We start from the raw sequence: 23,687 nt of genomic DNA, 5'->3' as shown, positions 1-23,687 counted from the left end.
TATTAACTGACAAAGATAAAATTTTTGGAATATGAATTGAATACTTCATTGTATCTAAAAATACTACTGTTTTGAAATTGAGCAGCCGTAGATATTTTCAGTGAAAATTATTAAAATACTTTTCGTCTAGTTATTGGGGGACATCCGTTTATTGGTCGAGTTATCTTATTCATGTTTTCCTGCATGAAAAATTTTACTTCCAATATTTTTTATTTTGTTGAACTAAATGTTTTATTTCAGTTTAAAACTGTTAAGATTTAAAAAAATATTTTTCTTAGACAAAAATTTCTTTACCTTTAAAATGAAATATTAAAGAAATTTTGTTAATTCTAATTTTTAAATTTAATTAACTCTAATTATTTTTTCTAAAAAATAAAAGTTTTATTTTAAAACATTTTTTTTTAACATTAAAGATATCATTAAAAAATACTAAAGGATTGTTTTTAAAAATAAAAACATTTTTCAAGATTTTCTTATTTTTAAAACTTTAAAAAAAATTTAGTTCTAATTTTCACACTGTCTTTGCCATTTTATCAATATTAGGATGTCTGTAGTGAATGTAATTACAAGAGAATTGTACAATTAATTTTTAAATATTATAATTTATTGTGCTTACAATCTTGTACAATTTTTAATTCACTGTGCAAATAAATGAATGCATCGAGGACAATGATATTTATAACAACGACGCAGGTCAATAATCGAATCACGGAGCAATTAAACCAGTGACTTTAAAATATGATAAAATTAAAAATACTTTCTTAAAATTATTTTCAAATTAAACCCTAATTTAACCGATATTAGAAATAATTATTATTGTTAAATTTTGAATGATTCTAAAATTAGTAGACAATTAAAAATTTTTGGATTATTTTTTTCAACAAGTCAATTACAAAAAAAAAAAAAAAAAAAAAAAAAATGTACACATGTAGGAAATTCAAAAAACTATAAGTACAATTTTTAAAATAATTATTTTTTTATAATTTATCTTTTTGATAAAAAATCCAAAAGTTTTAAGACTTCGACTAATTTCAATATTATGAATTTTGAAAATTTTGAAAAATTCAAATTATTTATAGACATAAAAACTGTTTTTTCGGCCTTGGCAAAATGTTTCATAATATTTCAATTTTTGAATAAAATCATGAAGTATAAGTGGTAAAATGTCAATATTTGGTTAAGGACCCAGTTATTGACATTGTCCCAGTTTCTGGCACTTTTAACTTTATTTTAATTTAATAAAAAAATTTTACTCGTATAGATAAATAAATTCTTTTTTAATTTTAAAAAACTTATTCTGTACCTAATTAATAGAAAAAACGAAAATAAAGAATAAAATATCTTAATATTTTTTTTTAATTTTTAAGCCGGTAGTGGCCGTGGGGGCCATTTTTTAGTTATAGTGTAAACAATTTACGGAAGAGCGTTCCCGAATTGAATCTGTAATCTTATCATCATGTAAGTATAAAAATTTAATAAAAAGTATATGGATAAGTTAATAATTGACTGCAATGTAGTTTAAAATATTAATGTATCATATTAAATAACATTTTATTTTTAAAATGTGAGTGTCAATAACTAGGCTAAATTTTACAAGTATGTCGCAGTTTATTGACCCTCAAATTCTAACCTGTTACAAAAGAGGTTATTTGTATGATCCTGAAGTTAGCAGACAAAAATTTTCCAATTTTTTTTAGTCTTTTAATTTAAAAAAAAAATAAAATGAAAATGTGCACATTTAGAAAATTTAAAAAACTATAAGTGCAATTTTTTTAAATATTTTTTTTTTTTAATAATTTATCGTTTTTAAAAAAATCTAAAAATTGTAAGATGTCAGCTAATTTCAGTAGCATGATATTTGTTTATTGACATGTCCATATGAGTGTGAATGTCGCAGACATCAGACAACTTGAAACTTTAGCTATCGATATCTCTGCGAGAAATGTGAGTACAAAAAATTTAAAAAGTGGCACTGGCGTGTATTTCAAAAATCTTTTCACGTTTTTTTTTTTTACTTTTTTCACCCACTGTTTTTCTATCGCTATAATTTTGAAACTAAATTTTTAACAAGTTCTCTCATAAATATATATTAATATAAATTGATAAAATTTACTTATTTATATCATTGTTAGATGCTCTACTCGTGCATTTTTTTTTTTTAATCAATAAAATTATCAGAACACATATTTAACCATATCAATTACCAAAATGAAAAAAATGAAAAAAAAAAATTACACATATTTAGAGTAACAAAATCTACATGTGCATCTTCTAATTTTTTTATTTTTCAAATTGTATCAGTAGATATTAATTATTTTCTCATCAGACAAATTTTTATATTGGCATATACTAATAAAAAAAATTTATATAAATAAAAACACGGCAGGCACATGTTTGTATACTTAAATACTGTATGTGCATCTTTGTATTTTTTCATTTTTGGAATTACACCCATAAATATTACTAATTTAACTATCGGAAAAACTTTTATAAGGGCATATACTTATAAAAATAATTTATATCAATAACAAAACGTCAGGCACATGTTTGTACTCCTCAATACCACATGTGCATTTTTTTATTTTTTCATTTTTCAAATTACATTTGTAAATATTAATTATTTTTCCATCAGAAAAACTTTTATATTGGCATACGCCCATGAAAATAATTTATATAAATAAAAAAATGAAAGGCACGTGTATGTACTCTTAAATACGATAGTATCAATATTTTTGAAAAGACTATACTTCACTGCGTCGAATGGGGTAGTAAGACACGTGAAAATCATTTTTTTGTCTCCTGGACTCGAACCTATATGCTCAAGCCGACAAAGGTGCACGTACATTTACCGTAAACGGTGCAATCGATGGGCCTGTTGCCTCCACTGTTCATCTTATAGCTTTAAATACTCGTATTTGAGAGTATATACATGCCTGATACATACTGATACAATTTGAAAATTAAAAAAATAAGAAGATGCACATGTAGATTTTGTTACTCTAAATATGTGTAATTTTTTTTTTCATTTTTTTCATTTTGGTAATTGATATGGTTAAATATGTGTTCTGATAATTTTATTGATTAAAAAAAAAATGCACGAGTAGACCATCTAACAATGATATAAATAAGTAAATTTTATTAATTTATATTAATATATATTTATGAGAGAACTTGTTAAAAATTTAGTTTCAAAATTATAGCGATAGAAAAACAGTGGGTAAAAAAAGTAAAAAAAAACGTGAAAAGATTTTTGAAATACACGCCAGTGCCACTTTTTAAATTTTTTGTACTCACATTTCTCGCAGAGATATCGATAGCTAAAGTTTCAAGTTGTCTGATGTCTGCTACATTCACACTCATCACGTCCATTAGGGTGGGTCGAAAATCCGCTTGTTTTGAATTTTCATTATTAATACCAAAAATATTATTCTCTGTACAAAAAAAAAAATTTTTCGACAAATCAAGAAAATTTTAGGTCGATATCTTAGGCTCGTCAAATCCCGCTAAAGTTAGAAGTTGTTCAAAATTTTTTTTCCAATTTATTTTGATCGGAAATTTAATTCTCTACAAAAAAAGGTTCTATAATAAAATTATGCAAAGTTGATAGTTACTGAGATAATTCCAATTTTGTTCAAAAAAATATAATTTTTCAAGATATTATCACCTTTTCAAGGTAAAAAAATAAATTTTATCATAAAAATTTCATAGGAAATTCAATTTTCTACAAAACAGACTTCATAAAAATTTATTTAAAGTTGATAGTTACAAAGATAATAGCGATTCTTGGTGAAAGCTACCAAATAACGAGAAATGTGACTATCTAAAGATAAAACTGCCAGTTTCTGAATAACTATAAATTTCAAGTTTTTACCAGAAGGCCAATTTTGTAAGGAATTTAATTTCCCATTAAATTTATATGATAAAATTCATATTTTAACCTGAAAAAGTGATAGTATCTTGAAAAATTATATTTTTTAGAATAAAATTGCAATCATCTCAGTAACTATCACTTACGTAATTTTATTACAGGACCTTTTGTGTAGAGAATTAAATTTCCGATCAAAATAAGTTGGAAAAAAAAATTTTAAACAACTTCTAACTTTAACGGGATTTGGTGAGCCTAAGATACTGACTTAAAATTTTTTTTGTTTCCCGAAAAATTTTTTTTTTGTACAAAGAAAAATATTTTTGGCATTAATAATGAAAATTCAAAAAAAGCGGATTTTCGGCCCACCCTAATGTTCATGCAATGTTTAAAAATTTATATCGATGATGATTTTTTAGTTTCATGCAATCATAATTTTCATTGATGATACAAATACATATTTGTTTATAGGAGTTCAAAAAAAAAAAGAGTAAACTATGATAATGAGCAATTGAAGCAAGCGTTGGCAGAAGTGAAAGCTGGTAAGCCTATAAAAACAACCGCCTTAAAGTTTAATATCCCAAGAACAACTTTGATGTACAAAAGCCGTGGACAATTATCGTCACAAATAGATAAACCTGGACCGGAATGTGTATTAGGGCAAGACAACGAAAAACACCTTGTCGATTGGATCTTTTATATGAAAAACCATGGGTTTCCTATTACTAAAGTACAGCTATTAAATAGTGTACGGATGTTGTTGAATACGATGAAGAAAAAAACGATTTTTCCAAATAATATGCCTGGTCGTCACTGGTACAATGCCTTTCGTCGTCGTCATCCAGAAATAGAGGACAAAATAGCTAAAAATTTCACAAACAGTCGAGCTGCGGTGTCAGAAGAAAAAATCAGAACCTGGTTTAAAGAAGTCCAGGATCATCTTGAGCCATTGGATCTTTTGAACATTGATGCTACACGAAAGTTCAACCTTAATGAGTCAGCCTTCAAGCTCAATCCAAAGAGCAATTCAGTTCTCGCGTCAAAAGACGATAAAACTGTTGATGATGAGAAAGAGTGCGTAAAAACTCTTATTTGTGGTAATGCAGCTGGACAAATGCCTCCACCAATGATATTATTTCCTTACAAACGAGTTCCACGAAATATTGCGTCGAGTATGCCAAAGGATTGGGCAATCGGATGCTCTGACAGTGGGTCGATGACTGCAGAAACATTCTATGAATACATAGTCAACGTTTTTCATCCTTGGATATTAAAGAATAAAGTGGAGCTTCCAGTGATTTTGTATTTAGATGGACATACTTCTTATCTGTCGTATCCGTTGACGAAATTCTGCAGAGAGAAGAACATTGAATTAATTGCCTTGTATCCCAATGCTACTCACATCCTTCAACCAATGGACGTCGCGATCTTTCGTCCTCTGAAAGCTGCTTGGAGCACAGAAGTTCGAGATTGGAGGATGGAGCATAATGGTGAAGCTCTCAAACGTCAAAACTTTGCACCACTTCTAGAAAAGTCTTTGGCGACGTTGGATATCAACGAAATTTTACAAAACGAATTCAAGTCGACGGGTCTACATCCTTTCTCAGCTGACGCTATAACCTATACAAAATTTTTTGAATCTGAGCCTGAAAGTACTGCTGAAATTGTACCTGCGATAATTTATGATGAAACAACTGAACATTTAAGATTTATTGAAAGTCACATTGAGGATGAGCTTCTAGAACAGTTCAAAGCTCAAGAAAAATCAGCTCAATGGAATGGGAAATTAGAAGACACTAGTTTGTTTTTATTTTGGCAAAAGATCAAACAAATGACATCTCGTGATATTCTTACGGAAAACACGGCCCCGTTGACCAGTAGCGACGTATCTAACAATATTACACAAGAAATGGAAACAGATTGTTGATATTTTTGGAAAAATTCAGTATTATATTCAAATTTTTCAACTAAATTTTTTGTTACAAATTCTACTATACATATTATTTATAATTTATAATACTACATTTTTGCCAAGGACTTTACTAAACAATTTCACTGGAATATAATTTTTTATATATAGATTATAGACACCGGCTTAGTGAGTTAAGAGAGAGGAGAAGAAAAAAAAGTTGACAATCATAATTTTCAATATTTGTGATAACTCGTTTGTTTACATGAATATTTATATTAAATAACATAATTAATTGTTTGGGGTTCAAAAAATTGTGTTTGTTCATATAAGGTAAATGTCCCTATACTGGAACAAGACCCAATACCGAAACGATTTGATAATCATTATATTATATTTCAACTCGTACGCGATGGAACTAAATAAAACTTTCTTTATTTAAAACCTTAATCTTTCAGTTAAAAAATAAGATATAAAATAGATTTTAGAAAATAATTAAAATATAAAAAAAAAAAATGTTAATTAGAGCAATAGTCTCGGATTCATGACTTTTTCATGTCTCTTAATGGTTTTGCTAAGAAATCAGTCAATGGTCTTAAGCTTATAGAAAATGCATAGAATTACTTTTCAATAATTTTTTTTTTGTATATGCATCTTGAATGACATAAAATTCAAGAAAACATATTAAAAATATGAAAAAAATAGTATTATTATATTAATTTTACTGTTCGTCTATTGGTACACCAAAATGAACCCGTGCCCAGTACCGGAACAGCCAATCATATTAATGTTATCGATAGACATTAACAGTGAGTTTTATTGACTGGCTAAATCAAGTACAACATTAATTATTACTGGAGCCCTGATATTTAATGCAGTATGTATAATTGTTATACGAAATATATTAAGTATAGATAAACTCTAATTTAAATCATATTATACAAAAATTAATTTTTGTTTTTAGTTTTTTTTTTTCAATTATTTTTCTAGTATAACCTCAAATGATTTATTTTGTTTCTATTCTTTAGTTCAAAATATTTATTTTCATTAAATATTCAATCATTTTAAAATTTTAAATACATTTTACATTATGGGTGTGATATAGCAGACATCAGACAAATTCAAAATTATTAATAAATCGAGTAAATAATTAATAATATAAAATTTTAAAAAATGCAAATTCAAAAAATTTTGAAATTAATAGTGCTTTTTTTGTAAATATTATATTTTTAATTATTTATCTAATTTATTTATAATTTTAAAGTTCTCTGACGCCTGCTACATTCATACTCGTTTTACATTAATATTATTTAATAATTATTAATATTTTCACCATGAATAAATGCAAAAAATAACTTATTTTATTTACTGTTCCGGTATTGGGACACGGCTATTTCAGCGTTCCGGTATTGGGTCTTTTGGGTGTCATAGAAAAAATTTTTTTTTTTTATATTAAATTTAAGAAAAATGAACTAATTTGATTATTTTTGAATTGGTAAATGTCTATTCTATATGATGTAATAAATTATTTTGGTTTATAATTTATTTGAATATTTTTAAAACGATAAAAATCAGTCATATACCCATCGTCGTTCCGGTATTGGGACATTTACCTTATAAATATTTAATTTCTTTTTCAATTAATAATTATAATTTATTTAGACTTGAAATCATCTAATCTGACAAATAATAAATCATTTTCAAGGGTATTTTCAGACCATGCCCTCCATATTTTTAAAATATGCAATGTCAACATGACTCAACTGTCATAACTGTATTAAAATTTTTTTTAATTAATTAAAAAAAAGTTAAAACCTTAATTGAAAAAGAACAACGTAGTCGTGATTTCGTTTAGATATAGAATTTTAAAAAACTACTTACAGTTACCAATTAGGAGTTAGACGAAATTTATTGAATAAATTTTAGCCTACAAAACTTGAAAATTCGAATTTTAAAATTTATATGAAGATTTTACTGAAATTTATTCAGGAAATTTTCACTTACTGCCTTTCTATCTTCCCAATGTTAAATTAACATGGAGAAGATAGAAAGGCAGTAAGATGAAGTTACTGCCTTCTTCCTAAGCACGGCAGAACTTTCAATGCGAATGGATTTACTGTAAACGGTCGTCAAAAAAAAAAAAAGCTATTTATTGAACGTCAATGAAAATGAATATAAAATTACTTATCAGTCTAGTGAAATATTTTTCATTTACTTTCAAATTAATCAATTACTTAGTAATATTTAAATACAGTTCAAATTTTATAAATGATGATTTAATCATAATTTGTATAAAATGAGACCTATAAGAGTTAATATTTATATAAAAATTCCTAGCAAGTTATGATTACGTCATCGATAACTAAGAAGGCCCTAGAAGTTGATATTCTTAATATGTATATTACCTATTATATGAAAAATCAAGTTATATATCGCAAGTTTCAACTTTACGGCCTCATTCATTAGTAACTTGCAACCATTTGAAATACATAATTCTTTTAAGTATTTAAAAAACTTGACGAGCATTAATACGTTTTGAAAAATTTGGTGGCCCTGAAAAGGGCCGTTTGGTTTATTTACAGATAAGGAAATTTATTTAGAGCTGGTGTACTTGGTAACGGCTTTGGTTCCTTCACTATTAAAAAAAAAAAAAAAAAAAAAAACAACTAAATTAAATCGAAGTAAAAACTCGCGTATTACGTTACTGTTCAGCTCATAGGCGAACACATGGACACATACTCACACATTCGCACACTCACTCACGAACATCTAAACACATGTACGCACATATTTGCACACACGTACATACACACACCCGAACACACGCACACACGTGAAAAAATTATATATGTAAAAAAAGATATTTACAAATTAACACGATATCTGTGCACGTCGTTTCTTCACATGATGGAACAAAGCCCAGACATCTCGTGGCTTTTGGAAACTGGCTGCATCACTCGCAAATGTCTCCGCTGAAGATCTGGCTTCACTTGCTTGGGAACAGTGATCAGTTCTACTTCCTTCTCGACAACGACTGGTTGAGGCATCCGAACCATCTTCTTCTTGGGCACCATTTTTGTCTTTATGTTGACGCTAATGGTCGTTTTAACTCGTTGAACGTTCACTGGACGAAAGTTTAAATTACCGTCCAGTCCACATGTTGGCAAAGAAGTGTTGGATGGAGTCACTTCGCTGAATTCTTCAGTTTTAGGTTTTTTGTATTGAGCATCATGCTCAACATCAAAAATATCGGCGCACCGTTTGAATCCAGTTGCAGATTGTGGACTTGACGACACTAAACACTTCACATCACTCATGATGATTCAATTATGAAAATTTGGAGTTTGAAATTTCAGTTATACCCAGAGACAACTTGGCTAGAGTTTGAAACTCAATGATGTTGAAATTTTAAGGACCGACGTTTAAATGCACTGCAATATTTCAGGGAGGGGATTTTGGATCCAATGGGACATTTGCACCGTAACATCAGTAATTAGATCTTTATGGTAAAGGTCAATGGCTACTTTACATCGTTCATTACTTTCCCATTTAGACTTATTTTAATATTAATCCTAAGGATTTGTGCAGATAAGGTAAGGGAATATCCGGCGACATAATTATACCTGTGTATGTCTGCTGCTTTCTCTAGGAAAAAATACATTTTATTTAGGTACGGGTATAGAATATTTCGAGTAATGACATTTTTAAAGCATTAAATATTTGATACATTGTTTATACGATATTACCTATTGACCAAAATACATGTATACTTATACACAGCACCCTTATAAATAACTTGAGTACTTTACTTGTCTGGCGTCTATAATGAATAATTGGTAACAAAGTTAGCATTAAAACGTTTATGAAAATCCATTTCGTGAGAAAACGATTTTATAATATTTTGTATGACAAATGGGCTGATAAAATTCCATGAAAATGGCTTTTTAACTTCCCGCTAAGAAAATCGACGATTTTCAAAAATTTCGGGAAGTTATTGTTTTCACCCCGATTTTCAAAAATCGAGTTTTCATCAGATGTCGACGTTTTGAGGTCCTAGGAAGCTATTCTGACTATTTTCAGAATGATGTCCGAGTGTGTGTGTGTGTGTGTGTATGTAAACTCTTTGTAACTTTTTAACTAATGAATCGATTTGGATGATTGAGGTGGCAATCGAAAGAGCTTGTTGGCCATCAACTTTCCTGAAAATTTCAGATTATTTGATCGAATAGACTCGAAAATATTTGCGAATTACGAAAAAAAAAAAATTTTTTTGTTAGTTTTTTATTGATTTCTCAAAAACGACTTATACGATCTACTTCAAAATCTAATCAGCTCTAGTACTCAATAAAACGCGTCGATTGCCACCTCAAACATCTCAATCGGTTAATTTGTTCGAGAGATATCGCGGGAGAAATAAATGGTGGACAATGGTTTTTTCCAAATATTTTTGAAATGACTGACCCGATTAATTCCAAATTTTTTTTTTTAGTATTTTGAAAGTATTTCAAAAACAACTTGATGAATCAATTCAAAAATCTTATCAGTTATAGAACTCAATAAAACATGTCGATTGTCGCCTTGAACGTTTTAATCGGTTTATTTGTTCGAGAGATATCGTTTGAAAAAAAATCGTAAAAAACGTTTTCTTTCGAAAACAAAGGCATACAAAAGTATTTTCGAGCTCGAAGAGAAAATGTATCTACAACATTTTTCTGAACTCAAGGAGCTCGAAATAGGCGGGAAGTTTTGGGGCTGGCCCGCAGGGTCAACCGACAGACCGATTTTTTTTTTACATTTCAATTTAATTCAACTTACATGAGAACGTGAAATCTACTATAGAACAATCCTTCAGTTAATAAATTGTATTAAGAAACGGATAGAAATAAACTGTTAAGGTTTAAAAAAAAATAACAATAGATGTACATAGACCGCTATAATTTTTTATTTTTTTAATAAAAATAAGTGAAATATTTACAAAATATTGTTAAAATATCAATAGTGATACTGCAGTCAACAGCGAATTAAATCCCTCTCTTCTTCGGTCCATTCTATCGAATAATCACAAATCAACAGTAAATTCAACGGCTGATAAGCTCTTTCGATTGTGGCAAGAACAATCTAAATCGATCGATTGACTAAAAAGGTATAGAAAATTTACACACACACACACAGACACCCATACAACCACTCGGATATCATTCGAAAAATACCCAAAATAGCTGCCTATATGACCTCGAAACGTCGACAACTGATGGAAAGTCGATTTTCGCTAATCGGCGTAAAAATTCCAAAATTTTTCAAGGATCATCGACTATAGTATAGATATATCATAGCAAGAAGTTGAAAAAATTGAGTACTTATTTTACGGAAATACTAAGAGAATTCCTACTACACGGAGAAAAAATTAAAGGAACTGTTCCTAGTACGTTTATGAAATATCATCCCATACCGTTATGGTAATGATTACTAGGGATTATGGGATATAGACCCATACTTTTTGGGAAGGTTTCCATAAATATGGTAACAATTCCTATCATTATGGTAACAGTTCCCATATCGCATATGAAAGAATCATGGTAATGATTACCATACTCATAGGAATAGTTCCCATAAGCAAATAGGAACCAATCCTATAACCACATTGTAACAGTTCCTATAATATTATGGTAACCATTCCCATAATATTATGGTAATCATTCCCATAATATTATGGTAATCATTCCCATAATGTATGGGAATGGTTACCATAATATTATAGGAACAGTTACCATAATATTATGGGAATGGTTACCATAATATTATGGGAATTATTACCATAATATTACGGGAATGGTTACCATTATATTGTAATATAGTTTCACAAAAAGATTAAATATACAAAAAAAATGCTTATTTCAAACAAAAATTATTATAATTTCTAAATATTATGGTAACCATACCCATAATATTATGGTAACCATACCCATAGTATTATGGTAACCATTCCCATAATATTATGGTAACCATTCCCATAATATTATGGTAACTATTCCCATAATATTATGGTAACCATTCCCATAATATTATGGTAACCATTCCCATAATATTATAGTAACCATTACCATACGTACATAGTAACTATTACCATAATTGCATAGGAACTATTCCGATACCATATGGGAATTATATCCATAATTATAGGAATGGTTACCATAATATATATGGGTGCCGTTCCTATAATCAACATTTCAAAAAAACCAGTTACCATGCAGTATGGGAACCATTCCCATAATATATTGTAACTGTTACTATAATTTTCTCTCCGTGTACACGGAAAGAAAATTCCACTAAAATTTACGAAATTAACATCGTAATCGTGGACTAGACTTTCATTGGCGTAAATTTTTAAATGTCGTATTTCAAAATTTACTATAGTCTTTATTAAAATTCTGATGTAGATTTTATTCTTTACTATTTAACATCGTAATTTTAACAAAGACTATATTAAATTTTGAAATAAGACATTTAAAAATTGACGCCAATAAAAGTCTAGTCCACGATTACGATGTTAACATCGTAGATTTTAGTGAAATTTTCTTTCCGTGTAGAAAATTATGTACTTTTAAAAAATTAATTTACTTTCTTTTTTTAGTATCAACCCTCAGCAAAGTTACGACTTGTTGTGAGGTACTGAATGTAACTCATCTTGGCTGCAAGATAACTGCATAACTTATCTTGACAAGAATATAATAATGGTTCATAAAAACATTAAATCGGATAAATAGAAACGATTGTGATGTATAATGTAAGGAAGACATTCAAGATGCGAACATAATAAATTTGCGAAAAATGGTTTTAAAGTCTATTGACATTCAACAATACCAATTAACAAATGAATTGCTAATAAAAATTTATTTGAATTCCAATAAGCGTGAATGAGCTCGTATATGTTTGTGTGAGCAGAGAATTCATATTTAGATTAAAACATATGTGTTTGCATACAAATTTATTGTGTGTATATGTGTGTCTTTGGACGTATGAAGGCATGAATAGCGAATTTTAAACTCAATTTTGTAATATCAATATGATTTTCACGTGAAAAAATGTAGCTCAGCTTAATAATTTTTAAAATGAAAAACTCAATTTAATTATAAATAGCGATCTATTCTTCGAAACAAGAAAAATGATTATTCTTATACTCTTACGTCAGATTTTAATGAAATGAAATAGCATTCGAACCGCAACATCCAAGCCAACTTCCCTGTCAAAAAATAAGTCCTAATTTCGTTTTTAGAAGTAAGTTTTGAACTCAGTTAACCTTTATTTCACAATTTTGCTCATATCACACTTCCTTAATTAAACAACGTTCCTAGTAATATCAAAGAACTCATACTTCTTGCCCACATACAGATTTTGTTCGATAACCGATGAAACACAAGCTGAGTTGATTAGAGTCATTATATTTATGTTATCCAAAAAGGGCAATTACTAAGATCAAAGTGACTACAAAGCGTATATTGCTTTTATCATCGGACAGCGCTTGAATCAACAGATCGAGAAAATTGGACTCGTAAGGTAAATGTCCCTATACCGGAACAAGACCCAATACCGGAACGATTTGATAATCATTATATTATATTTCAACTCGTACGCGATGAAACTAAATAAAACTTTCTTTATTTAAAACCTTAATCTTTCAGTTAAAAAATAAGATATAAAATAGATTTTAGAAAATAATTAAAATATAAAAAAAAAAAAATGTAAATTAGAGCAATAGTCTCGGATTCATGACTTTTTCATGTCTCTTAATGGTTTTGCTAAGAAATCAGTCAATGGTCTTAAGCTTATAGAAAATGCATAGAATTACTTTTCAATAATTTTTTTTTTGTATATGCATCTTGAATGACATAAAATTCAAGAAAACATATTAAAAATATGAAAAAAATAGTATTATTATATTAATTTTACTGTTCGTCTATTGGTCCACCAAAATGAACCCGTGCCCAGTACCGGAACAGCCAATCATATTAATGTTATCGATAGACATTAACAGTGAGTTTTATTGACTGGCTAAATCAAGTACAACATTAATTATTACTGGAGCCCTAATATTTAATGCAGTATGTATAATTGTTATACGAAATATATTAAGTATAGATAAACTCTAATTTAAATCATATTATACAAAAATTAATTTTTGTTTTTAGTTTTTTTTTTTTCAATTATTTTTCTAGTATAACCTCAAATGATTTATTTTGTTTCTATTCTTTAGTTCAAAATATTTATTTTCATTAAATATTCAATCATTTTAAAATTTTAAATACATTTTACATTATGGGTGTGATATAGCAGACATCAGACAAATTCAAAATTATTAATAAATCGAGTAAATAATTAATAATATAAAATTTTAAAAAATGCAAATTCAAAAAATTTTGAAATTAATAGTGCTTTTTTTGTAAATATTATATTTTTAATTATTTATCTAATTTATTTATAATTTTAAAGTTCTCTGACGCCTGCTACATTCATACTCGTTTTACATTAATATTATTTAATAATTATTAATATTTTCACCATGAATAAATGCAAAAAATAACTTATTTTATTTACTGTTCCGGTATTGGGACACGGCTATTTCAGCGTTCCGGTATTGGGTCTTTTGGGTGTCATAGAAAAAATTTTTTTTTTTATATTAAATTTAAGAAAAATGAACTAATTTGATTATTTTTGAATTGGTAAATGTCTATTCTATATGATGTAATAAATTATTTTGGTTTATAATTTATTTGAATATTTTTAAAACGATAAAAATCAGTCATATACCCATCGTCGTTCCGGTATTGGGACATTTACCTTATAAATATTTAATTTCTTTTTCAATTAATAATTATAATTTATTTAGACTTGAAATCATCTAATCTGACAAATAATAAATCATTTTCAAGGGTATTTTCAGACCATGCCCTCCATATTTTTAAAATATGCAATGTCAACATGACTCAACTGTCATAACTGTATTAAAATTTTTTTTAATTAATTAAAAAAAAGTTAAAACCTTAATTGAAAAAGAACAACGTAGTCGTGATTTCGTTTAGATATAGAATTTTAAAAAACTACTTACAGTTACCAATTAGGAGTTAGACGAAATTTATTGAATAAATTTTAGCCTACAAAACTTGAAAATTCGAATTTTAAAATTTATATGAAGATTTTACTGAAATTTATTCAGGAAATTTTCACTTACTGCCTTTCTATCTTCCCAATGTTAAATTAACATGGAGAAGATAGAAAGGCAGTAAGATGAAGTTACTACCTTCTTCCTAAGCACGGCAGAACTTTCAATGCGAATGGATTTACTGTAAACGGTCGTCTAAAAAAAAAAAAGCTATTTATTGAACGTCAATGAAAATGAATATAAAATTACTTATCAGTCTAGTGAAATATTTTTCATTTACTTTCAAATTAATCAATTACTTAGTAATATTTAAATACAGTTCAAATTTTATAAATGATGATTTAATCATAATTTGTATAAAATGAGACCTATAAGAGTTAATATTTATATAAAAATTCCTAGCAAGTTATGATTACGTCATCGATAACTAAGAAGGCCCTAGAAGTTGATATTCTTAATATGTATATTACCTATTATATGAAAAATCAAGTTATATATCGCAAGTTTCAACTTTACGGCCTCATTCATTAGTAACTTGCAACCATTTGAAATACATAATTCTTTTAAGTATTTAAAAAACTTGACGAGCATTAATACGTTTTGAAAAATTTGGTGGCCCTGAAAAGGGCCGTTTGGTTTATTTACAGATAAGGAAATTTATTTAGAGCTGGTGTACTTGGTAACGGCTTTGGTTCCTTCACTATTAAAAAAAAAAAAAAAAAAAAAAACAACTAAATTAAATCGAAGTAAAAACTCGCGTATTACGTTACTGTTCAGCTCATAGGCGAACACATGGACACATACTCACACATTCGCACACTCACTCACGAACATCTAAACACATGTACGCACATATTTGCACACACGTACACACACACACCCGAACACACGCACACACGTGAAAAAATTATATATGTAAAAAAAGATATTTACAAATTAACACGATATCTGTGCACGTCGTTTCTTCACATGATGGAACAAAGCCCAGACATCTCGTGGCTTTTGGAAACTGGCTGCATCACTCGCAAATGTCTCCGCTGAAGATCTGGCTTCACTTGCTTGGGAACAGTGATCAGTTCTACTTCCTTCTCGACAACGACTGGTTGAGGCATCCGAACCATCTTCTTCTTGGGCACCATTTTTGTCTTTATGTTGACGCTAATGGTCGTTTTAACTCGTTGAACGTTCACTGGACGAAAGTTTAAATTACCGTCCAGTCCACATGTTGGCAAAGAAGTGTTGGATGGAGTCACTTCGCTGAATTCTTCAGTTTTAGGTTTTTTGTATTGAGCATCATGCTCAACATCAAAAATATCGGCGCACCGTTTGAATCCAGTTGCAGATTGTGGACTTGACGACACTAAACACTTCACATCACTCATGATGATTCAATTATGAAAATTTGGAGTTTGAAATTTCAGTTATACCCAGAGACAACTTGGCTAGAGTTTGAAACTCAATGATGTTGAAATTTTAAGGACCGACGTTTAAATGCACTGCAATATTTCAGGGAGGGGATTTTGGATCCAATGGGACATTTGCACCGTAACATCAGTAATTAGATCTTTATGGTAAAGGTCAATGGCTACTTTACATCGTTCATTACTTTCCCATTTAGACTTATTTTAATATTAATCCTAAGGATTTGTGCAGATAAGGTAAGGGAATATCCGGCGACATAATTATACCTGTGTATGTCTGCTGCTTTCTCTAGGAAAAAATACATTTTATTTAGGTACGGGTATAGAATATTTCGAGTAATGACATTTTTAAAGCATTAAATATTTGATACATTGTTTATACGATATTACCTATTGACCAAAATACATGTATACTTATACACAGCACCCTTATAAATAACTTGAGTACTTTACTTGTCTGGCGTCTATAATGAATAATTGGTAACAAAGTTAGCATTAAAACGTTTATGAAAATCCATTTCGTGAGAAAACGATTTTATAATATTTTGTATGACAAATGGGCTGATAAAATTCCATGAAAATGGCTTTTTAACTTCCCGCTAAGAAAATCGACGATTTTCAAAAATTTCGGGAAGTTATTGTTTTCACCCCGATTTTCAAAAATCGAGTTTTCATCAGATGTCGACGTTTTGAGGTCCTAGGAAGCTATTCTGACTATTTTCAGAATGATATCCGAGTGTGTGTGTGTGTGTGTATGTAAACTCTTTGTAACTTTTTAACTAATAAATCGATTTGGATGATTGAGGTGGCAATCGAAAGAGCTTGTTGGCCATCAACTTTCCTGAAAATTTCAGATTATTTGATCGAATAGACTCGAAATTATTTGCGAATTACGAAAAAAAAAAAATTTTTTTGTTAGTTTTTTATTGATTTCTCAAAAACGACTTATACGATCTACTTCAAAATCTAATCAGCTCTAGTACTCAATAAAACGCGTCGATTGCCACCTCAAACATCTCAATCGGTTAATTTGTTCGAGAGATATCGCGGGAGAAAGAAATGGTGGACAATGGTTTTTTCCAAATATTTTTGAAATGACTGACCCGATCAATTCCAAATTTTTTTTTTTTGTATTTTGAAAGTATTTCAAAAACAACTTGATGAATCAATTCAAAAATCTTATCAGTTATAGAACTCAATAAAACATGTCGATTGTCGCCTTGAACGTCTTAATCGGTTTATTCGTTCGAGAGATATCGTTTGAAAAAAAATCGTAAAAAACGTTTTCTTTCGAAAACAAAGGCATACAAAAGTATTTTCGAGCTCGAAGAGAAAATGTATCTACAACATTTTTCTGAACTCAAGGAGCTCGAAATAGGCGGGAAGTTTTGGGGCTGGCCCGCAGGGTCAACCGACAGACCGATTTTTTTTTTACATTTCAATTTAATTCAACTTACATGAGAACGTGAAATCTACTATAGAACAATCCTTCAGTTAATAAATTGTATTAAGAAACGGATAGAAATAAACTGTTAAGGTTTAAAAAAAAATAACAATAGATGTACATAGACCGCTATAATTTTTTATTTTTTTAATAAAAATAAGTGAAATATTTACAAAATATTGTTAAAATATCAATAGTGATACTGCAGTCAACAGCGAATTAAATCCCTCTCTTCTTCGGTCCATTCTATCGAATAATCACAAATCAACAGTAAATTCAACGGCTGATAAGCTCTTTCGATTGTGGCAAGAACAATCTAAATCGATCGATTGACTAAAAAGGTATAGAAAATTTACACACACACACACAGACACCCATACAACCACTCGGATATCATTCGAAAAATACCCAAAATAGCTGCCTATATGACCTCGAAACGTCGACAACTGATGGAAAGTCGATTTTCGCTAATCGGCGTAAAAATTCCAAAATTTTTCAAGGATCATCGACTATAGTATAGATATATCATAGCAAGAAGTTGAAAAAATTGAGTACTTATTTTACGGAAATACTAAGAGAATTCCTACTACACGGAGAAAAAATTAAAGGAACTGTTCCTAGTACGTTTATGAAATATCATCCCATACCGTTATGGTAATGATTACTAGGGATTATGGGATATAGACCCATACTTTTTGGGAAGGTTTCCATAAATATGGTAACAATTCCTATCATTATGGTAACAGTTCCCATATCGCATATGAAAGAATCATGGTAATGATTACCATACTCATAGGAATAGTTCCCATAAGCAAATAGGAACCAATCCTATAACCACATTGTAACAGTTCCTATAATATTATGGTAACCATTCCCATAATATTATGGTAATCATTCCCATAATATTATGGTAATCATTCCCATAATGTATGGGAATTATTACCATAATATTATGGGAATGGTTACCATAATATTATGGGAATGGTTACCATAATATTATAGGAACAGTTACCATAATATTATGGGAATGGTTACCATAATATTATAGGAACAGTTACCATAATATTACGGGAATGGTTACCATTTTATTGTAATATAGTTTCACAAAAAGATTAAATATACAAAAAAAATGCTTATTACAAACAAAAATTATTATAATTTCTAAATATTATGGTAACCATACCCATAATATTATGGTAACCATTCCCATAATATTATGGTAACTATTCCCATAATATTATGGTAACCATTCCCATAATATTATGGTAACTATTCCCATAATATTATGGTAACCATTCCCATAATATTATGGTAACCATTCCCATAATATTATAGTAACCATTACCATACGTACATAGTAACTATTACCATAATTGCATAGGAACTATTCCGATACCATATGGGAATTATATCCATAATTATAGGAATGGTTACCATAATATATATGGGTGCCGTTCCTATAATCAACATTTCAAAAAAACCAGTTACCATGCAGTATGGGAACCATTCCCATAATATATTGTAACTGTTACTATAATTTTCTCTCCGTGTACACGGAAAGAAAATTCCACTAAAATTTACGAAATTAACATCGTAATCGTGGACTAGACTTTCATTGGCGTAAATTTTTAAATGTCGTATTTCAAAATTTACTATAGTCTTTATTAAAATTCTGATGTAGATTTTATTCTTTACTATTTAACATCGTAATTTTAACAAAGACTATATTAAATTTTGAAATAAGACATTTAAAAATTGACGCCAATAAAAGTCTAGTCCACGATTACGATGTTAACATCGTAGATTTTAGTGAAATTTTCTTTCCGTGTAGAAAATTATGTACTTTTAAAAAATTAATTTACTTTCTTTTTTTAGTATCAACCCTCAGCAAAGTTACGACTTGTTGTGAGGTACTGAATGTAACTCATCTTGGCTGCAAGATAACTGCATAACTTATCTTGACAAGAATATAATAATGGTTCATAAAAACATTAAATCGGATAAATAGAAACGATTGTGATGTATAATGTAAGGAAGACATTCAAGATGCGAACATAATAAATTTGCGAAAAATGGTTTTAAAGTCTATTGACATTCAACAATACCAATTAACAAATGAATTGCTAATAAAAATTTATTTGAATTCCAATAAGCGTGAATGAGCTCGTATATGTTTGTGTGAGCAGAGAATTCATATTTAGATTAAAACATATGTGTTTGCATACAAATTTATTGTGTGTATATGTGTGTCTTTGGACGTATGAAGGCATGAATAGCGAATTTTAAACTCAATTTTGTAATATCAATATGATTTTCACGTGAAAAAATGTAGCTCAGCTTAATAATTTTTAAAAAGAAAAACTCAATTTAATTATAAATAGCGATCTATTCTTCGAAACAAGAAAAATGATTATTCTTATACTCTTACGTCAGATTTTAATGAAATGAAATAGCTTTCGAACCGCAACATCCAAGCCAACTTCCCTGTCAAAAAATAAGTCCAAATTTCGTTTTTAGAAGTAAGTTTTGAACTCAGTTAACCTTTATTTCACAATTTTGCTCATATCACTTCCTTAATTAAACAATGTTCCTAGTAATATCAAAGAACTCATACTTCTTGCCCACATACAGATTTTGTTCGATAACCGATGAAACACAAGCTGAGTTGATTAGAGTCATTATATTTATGTTATCCAAAAAGGGCAATTACTAAGATCAAAGTGACTACAAAGCGTATATTGCTTTTATCATCGGACAGCGCTTGAATCAACAGATCGAGAAAATTGGACTCGTAAGGTAAATGTCCCTATACCGGAACAAGACCCAATACCGGAACGATTTGATAATCATTATATTATATTTCAACTCGTACGCGATGAAACTAAATAAAACTTTCTTTATTTAAAACCTTAATCTTTCAGTTAAAAAATAAGATATAAAATAGATTTTAGAAAATAATTAAAATATAAAAAAAAAAAAATGTAAATTAGAGCAATAGTCTCGGATTCATGACTTTTTCATGTCTCTTAATGGTTTTGCTAAGAAATCAGTCAATGGTCTTAAGCTTATAGAAAATGCATAGAATTACTTTTCAATAATTTTTTTTTTGTATATGCATCTTGAATGACATAAAATTCAAGAAAACATATTAAAAATATGAAAAAAATAGTATTATTATATTAATTTTACTGTTCGTCTATTGGTACACCAAAATGAACCCGTGCCCAGTACCGGAACAGCCAATCATATTAATGTTATCGATAGACATTAACAGTGAGTTTTATTGACTGGCTAAATCAAGTACAACATTAATTATTACTGGAGCCCTAATATTTAATGCAGTATGTATAATTGTTATACGAAATATATTAAGTATAGATAAACTCTAATTTAACTCATATTATACAAAAATTAATTTTTGTTTTTAGTTTTTTTTTTTTCAATTATTTTTCTAGTATAACCTCAAATGATTTATTTTGTTTCTATTCTTTAGTTCAAAATATTTATTTTCATTAAATATTCAATCATTTTAAAATTTTAAATACATTTTACATTATGGGTGTGATATAGCAGACATCAGACAAATTCAAAATTATTAATAAATCGAGTAAATAATTAATAATATAAAATTTTAAAAAATGCAAATTCAAAAAATTTTGAAATTAATAGTGCTTTTTTTGTAAATATTATATTTTTAATTATTTATCTAATTTATTTATAATTTTAAAGTTCTCTGACGCCTGCTACATTCATACTCGTTTTACATTAATATTATTTAATAATTATTAATATTTTCACCATGAATAAATGCAAAAAATAACTTATTTTATTTACTGTTCCGGTATTGGGACACGGCTATTTCAGCGTTCCGGTATTGGGTCTTTTGGGTGTCATAGAAAAAATTTTTTTTTTTATATTAAATTTAAGAAAAATGAACTAATTTGATTATTTTTGAATTGGTAAATATCTATTCTATATGATGTAATAAATTATTTTGGTTTATAATTTATTTGAATATTTTTAAAACGATAAAAATCAGTCATATACCCATCGTCGTTCCGGTATTGGGACATTTACCTTATAAATATTTAATTTCTTTTTCAATTAATAATTATAATTTATTTAGACTTGAAATCATCTAATCTGACAAATAATAAATCATTTTCAAGGGTATTTTCAGACCATGCCCTCCATATTTTTAAAATATGCAATGTCAACATGACTCAACTGTCATAACTGTATTAAAATTTTTTTTAATTAATTAAAAAAAAGTTAAAACCTTAATTGAAAAAGAACAACGTAGTCGTGATTTTGTTTAGATATAGAATTTAAAAAAACTACTTACAGTTACCAATTAGGAGTTAGACGAAATTTATTGAATAAATTTTAGCCTACAAAACTTGAAAATTCGAATTTTAAAATTTATATGAAGATTTTACTGAAATTTATTCAGGAAATTTTCACTTACTGCCTTTCTATCTTCCCAATGTTAAATTAACATGGAGAAGATAGAAAGGCAGTAAGATAAAGTTACTGCCTTCTTCCTAAGCACGGCAGAACTTTCAATGCGAATGTATTTACTGTAAACGGTCGTCTAAAAAAAAAAAAAGCTATTTATTGAACGTCAATGAAAATGAATATAAAATTACTTATCAGTCTAGTGAAATATTTTTCATTTACTTTCAAATTAATCAATTACTTAGTAATATTTAAATACAGTTCAAATTTTATAAATGATGATTTAATCATAATTTGTATAAAATGAGACCTATAAGAGTTAATATTTATATAAAAATTCCTAGCAAGTTATGATTACGTCATCGATAACTAAGAAGGCCCTAGAAGTTGATATTCTTAATATGTATATTACCTATTATATGAAAAATCAAGTTATATATCGCAAGTTTCAACTTTACGGCCTCATTCATTAGTAACTTGCAACCATTTGAAATACATAATTCTTTTAAGTATTTAAAAAACTTGACGAGCATTAATACGTTTTGAAAAATTTGGTGGCCCTGAAAAGGGCCGTTTGGTTTATTTACAGATAAGGAAATTTATTTAGAGCTGGTGTACTTGGTAACGGCTTTGGTTCCTTCACTATTAAAAAAAAAAAAAAAAAAAAAAACAACTAAATTAAATCGAAGTAAAAACTCGCGTATTACGTTACTGTTCAGCTCATAGGCGAACACATGGACACATACTCACACATTCGCACACTCACTCACGAACATCTAAACACATGTACGCACATATTTGCACACACGTACACACACACACCCGAACACACGCACACACGTGAAAAAATTATATATGTAAAAAAAGATATTTACAAATTAACACGATATCTGTGCACGTCGTTTCTTCACATGATGGAACAAAGCCCAGACATCTCGTGGCTTTTGGAAACTGGCTGCATCACTCGCAAATGTCTCCGCTGAAGATCTGGCTTCACTTGCTTGGGAACAGTGATCAGTTCTACTTCCTTCTCGACAACGACTGGTTGAGGCATCCGAACCATCTTCTTCTTGGGCACCATTTTTGTCTTTATGTTGACGCTAATGGTCGTTTTAACTCGTTGAACGTTCACTGGACGAAAGTTTAAATTACCGTCCAGTCCACATGTTGGCAAAGAAGTGTTGGATGGAGTCACTTCGCTGAATTCTTCAGTTTTAGGTTTTTTGTATTGAGCATCATGCTCAACATCAAAAATATCGGCGCACCGTTTGAATCCAGTTGCAGATTGTGGACTTGACGACACTAAACACTTCACATCACTCATGATGATTCAATTATGAAAATTTGGAGTTTGAAATTTCAGTTATACCCAGAGACAACTTGGCTAGAGTTTGAAACTCAATGATGTTGAAATTTTAAGGACCGACGTTTAA

The 23,687-nt window shown here is 28.8% G+C and overlaps 1 protein-coding gene across 1 annotated transcript; it reads left to right on the top strand.

Moving 5' to 3' along the window:
- The first annotated feature begins 1,387 nt into the window (after positions 1-1,387).
- On the top strand, positions 1,388-6,343 carry LOC103579109 (uncharacterized). The gene is made up of 2 exons (XM_008560415.2): positions 1,388-1,458; positions 4,337-6,343. Coding segments are annotated over exons 1-2 (1,458 nt in total). The 5' UTR covers positions 1,388-1,456; the 3' UTR covers positions 5,793-6,343.
- The last annotated feature ends 17,344 nt before the right edge of the window (positions 6,344-23,687 follow it).

This window comes from Microplitis demolitor, chromosome 2 (assembly GCF_026212275.2).
Source record: "Microplitis demolitor isolate Queensland-Clemson2020A chromosome 2, iyMicDemo2.1a, whole genome shotgun sequence".
Lineage (NCBI taxonomy): Eukaryota > Metazoa > Arthropoda > Insecta > Hymenoptera > Braconidae > Microplitis > Microplitis demolitor.
The sequence above is the reverse complement of the archived record's forward strand: the minus strand, read 5'-3'. Positions and strand labels throughout refer to the sequence as shown.